This window comes from Rhea americana, unplaced genomic scaffold (genome assembly GCF_003343005.1).
Source record: "Rhea americana isolate MKP2758 unplaced genomic scaffold, rheAme1 scaffold_36, whole genome shotgun sequence".
Taxonomy (NCBI): Eukaryota; Metazoa; Chordata; class Aves; order Rheiformes; family Rheidae; genus Rhea; species Rhea americana.
Genome location: NW_028186490.1, coordinates 369,048 through 382,415, shown reverse-complemented (window position 1 = coordinate 382,415; position 13,368 = coordinate 369,048). Strand labels below are relative to the sequence as shown.

Sequence of the window (13,368 nt, the reverse complement as noted above, 5' to 3'; positions counted from 1 at the left end):
TAGCAGATGACACCACATAGAGATTTTATAAACATGCTATCAATTTTAACTAGATTGAGCATCAAAAATCATAACTCAACAGTATGTGCAAGTTTCAGGAAAAAAGCTACCTAAAAAGTTATACCTATACTATTGTATAGAAAACAGTTTGTCTTTTGCGTACCTTCTACAAACCTTGGAATGTAATCTGGACAGGAATTAATAGCTACTGTTGCTTCAAAGCATTTGGACATCAAAAAGAGCATAATATAATGTTTATTTGCCAACACCAATCCAGTGTTCACCATTTCTCATACAGAATGTACTAGAGCTGCTTTCGGTATGCACTCTGCCTCAATTTAACAGATTCACAATTCTATTCATCTAAAGCATTTGCTTAAGACCGGCTATTGCTACAGAACTATTTATTGAATTCTCTGGCCTCTGTACCAGAAACAGGCAGAAAGGCACTGAATGACCAACTGAAGAGTTATCAAAAAGTTTTATTTCAAGAACCACAAACTCCTAAGAAACCACCATGGAAAGAGGAGTGTTGGCTGTAAGATCTTTAATTCTTCCATAAAAGAGGAAGGACTACATCATTTAAGCAGAGAGCTTCCAAATTCTTTTAGAGCAAGATGGTTCAAAATATATCCACATTTTTGGGGGGGCAAATAAATAGCCTTGCCTCAAATGGCAACCATAAGGAAAAGCTGTTCAAAACTGGTCACATTTTGCACTCCTTCAAAGCTGACAGGAAGGGGAAAAACAAAGCAAAACTCCAGCTTATTCATGTGCTAGGGTAGAAGTATAAAAAATGTCAATTATTTAAACACACAGTACTTCTCCAGAGGAACGTCCTTGCAAAAACAAAAGTAATGGCTGTGCTGTAAGTATCTTTTCAATGTCACTTTAAAAGCTACATAATTCTACCTGGATATGCAAAAGCTAATAATGCCAGAGGACAGAGAAAGCAAGTAGGCAGCCCACCATTCCATAGCATTAAAAAGTGATTAAATGAAATTCACAAATGGTTTAGTGACATTTCTGATAGACTAATCACATAGCAGTGCTCTATTTAGAGAAACAAATCCATTATCAAAATATTCCTTTTAAAAAACTTGTATCTCAGAGGAGTACTTAATGTATTTATTGTGTGGAGATAATGGCTTCTCACTTCAGATTTAGAAGAACATGGATGAAAAGAGGGCTTCCTACAGCTGTGTGCACTAGCAAGAACAAGTACAAAACTCATTCTCCAAGTTTCCATGCTTTGAAACAAAGGAAAACTAACTGTTGACCCAATTTATGAGCCTTTCTTAATACAGCCTGTACTGTAAGAGTTATCTCCTCTCAAATGGCAGAGCATTCAGCCACAGACACCAACCACCCACTTGAAGCAAAAATTAATTCTCTTCTGACAGATTGGTTAGAATTAGCCAAGAAAAAATCACAGGTGAAGGCTCAAATATTTTTTTACAAGTCATATACAGCATGCATTGCTTCTCAATATTACCTCTAACCTTATTCCTCCCCAGCCCCCAAGAAGCATAACTAATTTACATCTTAGCCACTGCATTATCAGTACTTCTTACACAGATGCAGTACAGTGCTAACCAGTACAAATACTTTGTTCTTTTCTTAAATTGAGCAAGTTGTATTTTCTGGGGCAGGGCTCTATTTCAAACAGCCACACTGATGAAAGCATCCATATATGGCAGATGCCAAAAAAAATCTCAAGCTGACTGGATCTTAAATCTGTCACAGAAACACATTTAGAATCTTTCCAGCTAAGTACAGTGCATAATTAACACTCATCTGTCTTAGAAAGACTTAACTTTTATTTGCCCATTTATTTTAGTCTGTGCTTACCTCCATTTTTTTCCAGTATACTAGCTTGATCAAGAAGTAAGATTTCTCCACTAACAGTTCAACCAAGAGTAACCTTTTTTTTGGGATAGTCATCCACTTTGGAGCTGTACTGTACAATACAGGTGTAAGCAAACTGATTTGTGTGGGGTTCTGATATTTGGAAGCATACTAATACCGTATACAAAAATTGGAATTCATTAGTATTGCCTTTTTAAACAGACGTTTTCAACTGCAAACTCATCTATTTTCACAATCAGAACATTTTTGTCCGAAAAGTTTATTTTCGTTTTCTGAACACTCTAAAGCAATTGCTTTTGATGTTACATAAGTGTCCAGATAGGATTAACAAAAATTAAAATGTTCTAAGTTACAAATTTAATTCCTGTAAGAGCTTCAGAAAAGAAATAGAACAGAAGAGCATGACATACACACATTGTGAAGAAATTCCAATTTTTCATGCAATGGCAGGCAAGATGTAAAAAGCCACCCAGTTCACACATTTGTACACCAAATCATCAGAAAAGTACTCTGTAGTAAATCTGTACATCCAAATACATTTGGGATCTACACCTAAGTTACATTATTTAATGTTATATACATTTATTACCCCTGTATAATGTCTAAAGGAAAATCTTCATTCAAACCCAAACCANAAAAAAAAAAAAAAAAAAAAAAAAAAAAAAAAAAAAAAAAGGGAAAAAAAAAAGGCAAGACTAACTTGGAAAAAAGGAGAATCACTTTAGACATTCAATTAAAACGTTTGTTTTGTTTTAATCTAGACCTCAATGTTTATTAAAAACACAAGTCCTCTTCATTTAACATTTTGCTTTCTAACTGTACAGTAAATTGCATTGCAGAGAACACATCCCGTTTCAGACTGTATTTTCTTTGGATGGATTTAAGATGTAGCTGGATTATTTTAAAGATAAATATAGGGAAGTTGGTCCAACTAGAATGACAGCTGATATATTACATGCATGTGGGTTTTTTATATATTTTTAAATTACTTTTTTTAAACAAATGAGTGTAGGGTATAGTTGATATTGCAAATAAACCAAAAAGCACCTGGAATCAAAATACAAAACATACCTCCTTATCCTGACAATGGCAGTAAAAATCAGAAAAGTAATCTTTCTGGAACAGCATTTTTACATAATTTAGAAATGTTAAGTACCAGAAAGACTACTAATCAAGCAGTTTTAGCAGCCAAATTTCCCTCTTTATATTGAATGGAACAAATGCTTTAAATAAACCGTTTGTCCTCTTCACTGAAGAGAGCTAGTCTATTCATCTTTAATGAGCTTTTTTTTGGGGGGGGAAGATTAGCCACGTACTGTAGTAATGCCTACTGCATATAATCCAAGCATTTGCTGTGAACAGTTGGAGAAAGCAGTCAGTAAGAACCTAGGATCAATGAAATAGATGTTACTTTAAGCCATCCACAAAACAGAGACCCATATAGTGCCCAGTGCCAAAACCCAGATCTCTTCTCGCGCTTTTTGCTGTGCAAGTTCATCCCCATGAAAACAGGAACTGATCCATAGTTCAATTTTCTTATTTTCTTAGTCAATTTTCACATTAGTGTAGATTTTACGAACAAAGGCACTTGTTCCCATGTAACCAATAGCTCCTGCAAAATAAACACAAAATGTTTAATGTTAGATAATCAAAATAAAGCAGAAATATAAACTAATCATTTTAAACAGATAAAGTTATATAAATCATGCACTGTGCAAAGAAAATTGTTTACCAGTGATACTTATTCTCAAACTTTAATTATCCATGCTTGCAGTGAATGTCTGCCATAAACTGCCCTAGTCTAGCAACCTAAATCCATTTAGCCATCTTACCAAGAGGCCGTGCTCACTTGGCCTCGATAAATACAGCAACCCCCCCCCTACTGCTGCCAATAACTGGGTCCTTTTTTTCTGAACAGAGGGTAGAAAACATACAATCCTCAACTCTGCAGGAAAGAAGGATGAGAGGGGAGGTTTTTATTATAAATGACATGCCTTCCGGATGAGTGTTTTATTTGCAGATGGCTTTTTCCTTACCACAAGGCACAAATAATAATAGATTCCCATCCCAGGAGTTTTAAACTCCAAGGAGGTCTGTACAAAAAGATTAAACTAGTAGCAGTTAGTAGTTAAAGAAAATTGCAACCTGTGGTTTTCAAATTAGTCAGTCATGAGCAGAGTATGTATTGTCACAGCAGTAATAAAAAAGGTCACTGGGTTTTTGATAGGGGCAACAGTTTAGCATAAACTCTAAAATACTGCAGGTCTACAGACATCTGGAAAGATGAAAGCGCAGAACCAAGAGAGAACAAGAACTCTTTCAGACAGGGATTCAGCAACTTACCTGGTCAAACCCAGCAGCTCAGGTTCGCCAGGCTGAGTGAACGGTGCTATCTCATGATACCCACATAAAATACCCTATTGTGTGTTTTTCATGGCTTGCAAGCAAAATAAGACTAAACTAGCCTTCTGGAAGTCAGTTTGGCTAACTCTCAGATTAGAAATGAAATTGAAAACTAAGCAAGAAGTAGAGAGAACTGCTCTCAGACAGCTACAATAACACATCGTAAAATACTGAAAGAAGAGGATAGAGAAGCTGGGGCCTGTTACTCACTACAGATGAAGAGAACTCTTAACACCAAACGTGTGAATGTTCAGTAAAGAACAGACTCAATAGAGATTTTTGTTTCCCTGGAGCAATGCAGAAAATTCCAGGAAGAAGCACGAAGCAACATTTTTGGTAAAGTGACCTTGGATGCACCAGACTCGCACAAGATGAGTTAGATACAAAAGCCTAACCATCATTAAGAAAATTCAACAAAAGCTTTCTTTCTCATAAAAGTAGAAAGTTTTTTCCTCCCTTTTAGAAATCTCAGCATCATCTCTGCATCCACTGAATGAATCCTTACTAACCAAAAACTGGATGAAAGACTAATTCTACTCTAAACAAAAAGATTGCACTTCTGTTACTGTGCAGAAGCAGCTCAGGGACAAAGAATTAGGAGGCTAAGGGGAAAAGTGATGCTAGAAACACAAAATAATATCAGAGTGCCTGGAATTGAGACACCCAGAAAAGCAAAAGCTTCAGAAGAAAAAGATGACTATGCATCCATACGGAATAAGAGTTACAAAGTATTTTTCTCTTCTACAAAATATTCATTTAGGTCACAAGCTTGGCTTCTGATAGAGGCATAATGGCAATGGGAATAGATGATGGATACACATAAAGTTTTTCACTAAAGGAAGAGAAAAAATGGTGTCCATCACTACTCCAGTCTGCATGTTCATATAAAGCACATCAAGCTGCTTTCACAAGGACAGTCAGGTAACCTCAAAATTTGTACTCTTCCCATTCATCTGTTGGCAACTTTAAATCTTACTCGGAACAAACAGTTGACAGTAGGCTTTTTAAAACTAGTTATAAGAGGAGCCAAATACACTTTGTGGGACACAGTAGCCAGTTCCACTGGAGTCTGCCTCCAAGTATGTGAGATTCTGCAGTCTCTGCAGCGAGAGGCAGCACGGCTGTATCACATATTCTGTGTGATCTGGATGGATTTGCTATGAACCATGATTAACACTAGCATCATACTAGAAGTAGCAAAAGAATTTTGTTAAAATATGATAAAATACTGCTTTAAGTAGTGAGTTTTCTTAAAGGAAGGGAATGTGTATACCTTTTCTATATTGCTACATCTAAGCATAGTATGGATACATTAATACCAAGCATGAAGGCAATAAGAACAGTGATTGCATCCATCAAACTTAAATGGCATACTGTAGCAGCTATTTAACAGTCTTTCTTTAGTAAGCAGAATTGTCCTGAGCAAGTACCTGGTCACAAAACAGTGTCTCCAAAGTCCGTCCTAGCAAACAGGTGGAGAATAAAACCTTTTATCTGTGAATAGTAACACCTTTTATTTTCCATGGAAATTTGACTTTCCTATGGTAGGGAGGGTCTGCCTTATAGTACAACCAGCCACCCAAAAGGAAAAATTTGGCAGGATTTTCCAAATTAAGACCTTGCAGATCTACATGATGCGTGAAATCTATATGTCTGTGGAAAGGCAAGTCGCATCAATGCTCAAGATTTATTCAGAACCCCGGGAGTTCTTTAAATTCTGAAAATTGCTCAGATAATTCATAAGCCCAGCTATTAATTTTACATGCAGTTCTATTTTTTAGACCTTAAGAGAAACATTCATGTGTAACCTGCACTCAAATCTGATGCATCAGTCCAATGCCATTAAAACAGTAAAAGGCCTACGGAGTTAGCCTCTGTGGCACAGCATTTCAAGCAGTCTAAATGTCATGATAACCATTCCACTGGCAGAAGACAAAGTAGTTATACTACTAGCTCAGACAAAGTAAATCTGATTAAAATGAACACAGCGCACATGCAGACCAGGCTGTTAACTGCAAGCAGTAAATGTGCTAGGGATACAGTACAGAGAAGAACTGGTAGTTTCAGGAGAGACTAGTAAAACTTCCCACAGACTGAGCATGTGCAGAGAAGGGAATCATGAGCTCAAACAGGAGCATCAACAGGTTTTTCTGCCACCTGCCAAGTACCTCATCTTCTACCTTAAGTAATAAGTGACTCAAAGTCACTGAACTCATGCCTTAAGAGGCATAGTGCCTTGGCTGTACAAAGCAGGCAATGCCATCAGATCAAACACCCATTTTAGTCACTTGACTCAGGTGCATTCCAGAAAACTTTTTTTTTGAAGGTTTCTCTAGTGATGCAATGCCAGATATCACAGAGGTCTAGGAAAACAAAGCCCTAACTGTGTTTCATTTGGACCTAGATGATATGTGCACAAGAGGGAATTGGGGAAAAGAGGGGGAGGAGGAGCAGAGAGTAGCAGTCACAACAGAACACAGCTCTCAATCACATAAACAAATCATGGCCCCTTTCTGAATCATGTCAGCCTTATCCATGAAGGACCACTAATGGCAGTACCCAAGGCAGGGGTTAAACTTCAAGATTACTTTACAGGTATTGAATAAAACATAAGAAGAAAGAGAGAGAGAGAGAGAGAGAGAGAGAGAGAGAGAGAGAGAGAGAGAGAAGAACAACAACTGAAGAACATCCTCCTGAGTTGGCTCATTTAAATAAAAGTCATGATAAAGATTTTTTAAAATGTTTTTTTTTTTATTTATAAGTATCACCTCATGAGGCATTTAACTAGGTTCTGTCCCATACTAGTTTAGCTGAATAGGTGGTAAGCGTATCTCAGCAGAACAACAAGCCTTTAAATAAACAAAATTCAAAAGAATCCAAATAGCCAGGCAGAGTAGCCACTAAACAGTAAAATACTGATTCTTTTCTCTTACTTCAAACCAATTAACACTCATTACAGATATCGTTTTGTAAGCATCCGCCCCAAAAAGAAAAAACCCACCACCACCAGAGACCTCCCAAAAATACCTTCAGTCATACCTATAGTATTTATCTGGATGTGGAAATATGGCATTGCAGGAGGGCACCTTACCACCTAGCCCTTATGCCATCTACTAAGCTGGGAAGTAAGGTTTATCCTTCTCTGTCACTAAGAGGGAAGGCATGGGGAGCTCAGAAGATTCGCAAGTTCTCATGGGCTCCCTACTGTCCTGCCCCAGATATCAGATGCTCTGCAGAGGGCAGCAGACTTTGCGGATTAAAGCATCCCACCAATATGGGATTTGAGTTCATTAAGTCTAGTCAGGAGCACTAAAACAGAGCTAGATGATACCAGCCTACACATATTTTCCCTGTGGCTGCTCTGAATCCCAGCTAGTTCATCTGGTACTCAACTGTGTGTTACCAAACATACCCATATGCATGAGCATTGAAAGCACAGCTCTACACACTTTTCACAGGAAATGTACAGTCAGTAGCATGCACGTTGCACAATTCTCTAACACAAATGTCTTTGTTAGCCTTCAACGGCAGCCAGTTCCTCGGACAAATGCTTTCTGACAGGGAATTTCCACCTCCCCCTCTCAACATGCTGAAAATAGGAGTCCTCAGTAAGAAGGAATCTCAATGCTCCTTTTCCAACACACACACACTTAAACACAAAAAAAAGCTCAATAGGGCTGCAGGAATACAATTCAACACATAAAACAAGTATTTTCTGATTCTGAAAAGTTTAAAGCTTGCTCTAATGTTCCATCAAGTAATGCCTCATCGTGACAGGAAAACATTTGACAATCTCAGTTTTCAATGTTTTAAAAAATATTTTAATTACAGAAACTGGTGGGCAAGCTTGGCTTCTGCATCACAGACATTTTAATCAATACCAGCCCAAACACTTTAAAAGAAGAGATTTAGAGTTGAAAAGTATAAGCCTATTAAGGGAAAAAAATGGCTGCAAGACTTCCAGAACAGCAGGGAAGTCTTGCAATGTGCCAAGAACTTGATGAGACAAAATTAGACTTCATGAGGGAGAAAAGAAACAGGTACTCAGCAGTTAGGAATGATTTTCTCTCCTTTTTATGAAGCATTGTGAAATTACCTTCTTGGGATATCAAGAAATCCACACTTTACAAAAAGTCCAGTCCTACAAGGCATCACGGGTCTCAAATCTTTATAGTCTACAGGACTATTCATTCACTGACAAGAAAGGTGTGAAATTAGGATCACACCTAAAAAGCAAAGTACATCATATGAAAGTGCAGAAGAATCATACGTTTTCTGGAAGTCAAAGTGAAGGATTAAAATAAAGCTAACAGGTGGACAAGTGCACCTGACTTCATCAGATGGCCTTTATAGAAAGTATTTTTTTTTTCCTTTAAACATTTGTCAAGATAACATCTTAACAAGCAATGAAACCCAGCTGACACAAAAGCACATCTGTTCTCTCCTCATCTGTGAGTATTTCAACACTTATTTCTCAAACACTATCCCAAAGTTTCAGTTCTTTCTGTACTGGTCACCTTCATATACATACGCCACAAGATACAGATGGTAGCATCGTCAGGATGGGGTACCACTGATGCCTTAATGAGTGTTTTGTACTGGGACAATGGTAAAAACTGCACATTAAAACATTAACGTGGAATCAGCTTAACTTCTATTTATTTTGCAGAATTTGGTGTGTTGAAAATACATCTGTTACTGTATTCTGACCCAACACTGAGGCTGAAATTCTTGGCACAATACATAAAAATTATTTCCTATCTGAAGAAACAATCCATAGAAACCTCCTATGCTAGTAATATGAGCCAAATATAACAAGAGAGCTGTAAGATTATTTTCAAAGATTGGAAGCTTTGTTTGGCACATCTGATACACATACATACTCCCTACCAACACCACAGAACTAAAATCAGAAACGTGACAGTCTAATCAATTCTGACAGCAAATTTTCAATATATTTGAAACTTACCACACATAATCCCCAAAGCTGTACTAAATACTGCCATATAACCAAAGTAAAATGATGTTTGAAACAAGCCATACATCCTGGAGGGGAAAAAAAAAATTGCCAGGTTATTTCCCATTCTTCCTCAATATGAATTATTCTACATTCTAAAGCACGCTAAAAAAAAACTTCTTTGGCATTATAGTAATCTGATAGTCAAGCATGAAAACTACCACTTACTTTGTCTTGAAAAAGTAGTAGTAAAAGGAGTACATGTAAACATATATCGCAGTTGATGCAGCAGAAAGAAAGCTTGTCCATTGCCTGGAAGTAAACACACATCCATTACACATCTAACCACAACAGATGCACAACAGGCTAAAATATCTGCCTTGAGAAGCGTACTGATTCTATACACTTATTTAAATTTGACAAAATCTACACGTAGTCTGCTTCAAATGACAAAAGCTTCTAAGGCAGCAGCTATCACTGATATCAAATAATGAACCTTCCCGATATTCCTGTGAGCACTGACTTTTAAATATGTACGTAGGCACATGCATAGCTCCTGCACAGAAAGAATGCAAGAAGCAGGCATGAATAATCAAGTTCTGCCTTCTTTTACTCCTCAGAGCTGAGACCTAGACACGGGACACTTTGAAAGACCCATTTAGACTGAAGAATCAATATTTTCATAGAAAATACTCCTGTTCTGGTCAACTGTGCAAAAAATACAATACTTACCACCTGTAATCCTCTGCATTTAGCAGGAAATATGTACAAACGATAGTCACGCAAACTGTCACAATGCAGAGGATAACCAGAACCAACATCATAAAGCCATAAACATAGTAGATCTTGTAAGCCCAGAATGAAGTAAAAATGAAATACCTGAAGAGAATAAACAAAATATGCAGATGATATTGCAATAAGACTCAAATTACTAGCAGTTTGAATCAACTGCACTAATAGCTGACAGACTCACATCTCAATAAAAATTGATCCAAAGGGGAGGATACCACCTAGGCAAACAATAACAGCTGGTTCCATGAACCTGAAAGATATTAAGGTTTGTTTAGGGACAATTTTAATTTTTCATTTATAAACATATGTTTAAGACAAAAAAAACAGCTGCAAGAATATATTTAAAAGGCATGCTAACGAGAATTTTTGTCTCTTATCAGCATGTTAGAAAGAAAATCCCCCCGAAGATGTCATGCGTATGGTGAGAAAAAGTTATTTTTGGGGAACCCAAAACAAAACATAAGTTTACATCCATTTCCAGAAATAATGTTATGGTTCTAACCAGCATTAAAGGTTACAGAAGTAATCCTTCTTGCCAAAAAAGGACTAACAATCAAAATCCCTTAACATCCACCAGCCTCGAATGAGGTCACTGAAAACTCAATGCTGTTGATGGTCACACATCTAATACTTCAAAGAAAATTTTTAAAAGGATAATGGTCATATAATTAAGAATCACTGTATATTTTTAATGCTATACTGAGCCAGCGCGTGATGAGCACACGGTCAAAAATTATTACTCAGTTACCTGTACATGATACTGTTACTTACTAAAGGTGACCTCTTTGTAGTACTTGCAATGATACTGAATCTAGCTAGCAATGATTTAATTTGCAGCTTCTTTAATTATTTATAGGGAGACTTGTCTAAGTTGATAGCGTGTAATTTCATCTTCTTGAAAAGTATCTTATTTCTTTTCCTCTGTCATCCTGATCCAGCAAAAAGCATCAGTTTCCCACAATACAGGCCACGCTATAAATCAAATCCTAGCTTCTCAGCTGCACAACCTGCCACTAACAACAGAGTAAGTGTACTGCACTTCCTGGATATTGCAAGTATACATCTCTCAGTGCCCCCTTTACCCCATCTGTTCCATTCCTCTGAACAGGGAAGGCAAGAAAAATCTATTAAAAAAAAAATCCTCTGAGGATATTATTTCCATAGCTTGCTGCTTCCATCTCAGAATGAAATAGGAAAAAGTGATTGCATTTGTGATACTCCAAAAAGCTAAGCCTACTTAGGCTAGGCATCCGTATACATTCACTTCAAAAATAATTAACGCTTATTCACAATGCAAACTGTGTACTTGGCTTTGTGCCATCCAAAAAGGTGCAAAACAGGGAACAGGACTGCAAACTTCTGCCCACTATCACCTTGCAAATGTGCCTCAGCCTGAACGTGGAAACCATCAAGCAGAACAGTTCTGCCTCCAAGGCATGTTCAATCCTAAATCTGTCAGAGACATTAACTAAAGAGGAGAGGTTTAATTTCAAGATAGCCATATAGGAACTGGGTTGGGCCCATCCCTTTTACATAAGGGACTGAACAGCAATTCAGGCCAAATGTAAATTAGCGATCCAGGACTATAAAAGCTGCTACAATTATTAACCATTAATTGTGCTTGGTATTTTTATTCAAGAGAAAAATTGTATTAAGAAAACTTCAGTAGAGGCATTCTTCTAGACAAATCTGAATCTAAACATTAAAAGTTATTCCAGAAAAACTTTTAGTGATTACACCTTAAAAGTTATTTTAAATGTCCTGAAGCAAATACATGTAGTTTACGTGCACTTGTCTTTACCATTTTTTCTCCGGTATGGGGCGAGGAACTGCATTGACACGACATGGAAAATTAGGCTGCCCTGACAGATTTCGGCCAAGAATCGTGCCAACCAGATTCAATGGAAGAATAACAAAGAAGCAAATACAGCACACTGCCACCTGTAAATTAAAAAAATCAGGGATGAGGAGACAGAAAAGGATATGACCAACCCACCCCATATATATATTAGTGCTCAGTTGTTATCATCGCAGAACCATACTCCTCATTACGACACACTAGACAATACCTTTACCTGCAGCACCTACTTTATCAAAAGAAGTATTTATTTCCTGAGAAACTTCTAATAAATATTAGGGAAAAGTTTTAGTATAGAACAGAGCATTTTCTTGCATCGGGGAACAGAAATATCCCATTTTTTTTTGGTTTGGGTGGGGATTTTTCTTTCTTTTCTTTTTTTCTTTTCTTTCTTTTTTTTTTTTTTTTTTTTAACTGTTTTCTTCTAACCACTATACTCAATACATTACAAAAACATGAAATGGAATTCTTCATGTTGCTTCATTAGAGAGGATTTTGACAGTTTCTCTTCAAGTTTTGCACAGTGTGTTATCCCTTGGAATTAACTTCTAGCTGTTAGCTCATTACATACAAAAATATCACCCCCAAAAAAAAGTCCAAACAAGAATTTTGAAGCCATGTCAGAATGCTACAAATCAAAATTTTGGGCTTAAGTTTTTCCACTATCCACAAACCAGGTAATTAAGAACACAGATGCCAAAGACACAAATAGGTATGTACAGATACTCGGTTTACAAGCACAATAACCCCATCTAAAAATACAGATTAGGTTTATGCACACTGCAGCCAAACCCAGCCTGTATTCTAGCTCTTTTTGATGGAGCACCCTCCAGAAAACGTTGCCGTGAATCATCTTTCATGTAATACATGCATGTAACACTACTTTCGCTGTTCACAGAAGGCAACACATTCTTATCTTCCAAAACAGGAAATTGTAAGTATTTAGTAAGATATTCTCTCTTCAACAAAAATGAATGAGCATTACATAGCTTGATACATTTTTGATACTGATAATTAAAGATAGAACTGTTTCTAGTAATGCAATAACCATAGTTCCTCTGAATACTGAGGGTGTGAACCTCCCTATGCAAATATATGAAAAACACCCTTTTAAAGGGTACTGTTGCCCCATGCCTTGCCCCTGCACCTCCTGAGCAAGGACAAAGCTGCCACACTCTTCTTGTATCCCATCATGATACATGCTACCCACAGCCGCAGATTAATCCCATACCAGGGAGAGAGGACCACACTGACACGTATAGAAAACAGTCACTCCATGATAAACGAAGGCTCTTCATATACATCATCTCTATGGAAACCTACTGCAGGCAGCTGACAAGCGAGAACCCCTAGGCTTCACAGGAAAAGGAGTAGCACTACATTAACTTGATACAAATCTAGCATTAAGTTGATTTCACCAGTTTAAGGCAATATCTGACAAAAGTGAGTCTATTGACTTGCACACCATTATTGGTTGGGTCAGATATGG

General features: G+C 37.2%; 1 protein-coding gene across 1 annotated transcript in view; it reads right to left on the bottom strand.

The window, feature by feature from the left end:
• Positions 1-237: 237 nt before the first annotated feature.
• Positions 238-13,368, bottom strand: part of TM9SF3 (transmembrane 9 superfamily member 3) — a 56,704-nt gene continuing 43,573 nt past the window's right edge. The window contains exons 10-15 of the mRNA XM_085312193.1: positions 11,823-11,962; positions 10,203-10,271; positions 9,962-10,108; positions 9,458-9,541; positions 9,242-9,318; positions 238-3,481 (exon numbers count right to left, since the gene is read on the bottom strand). Of these exons, the coding sequence (XP_085168319.1) occupies positions 3,414-3,481; positions 9,242-9,318; positions 9,458-9,541; positions 9,962-10,108; positions 10,203-10,271; positions 11,823-11,962 (585 nt within the window). The 3' untranslated portion in view covers positions 238-3,413. The remainder of the gene's footprint in view (positions 3,482-9,241; positions 9,319-9,457; positions 9,542-9,961; positions 10,109-10,202; positions 10,272-11,822; positions 11,963-13,368) is intronic.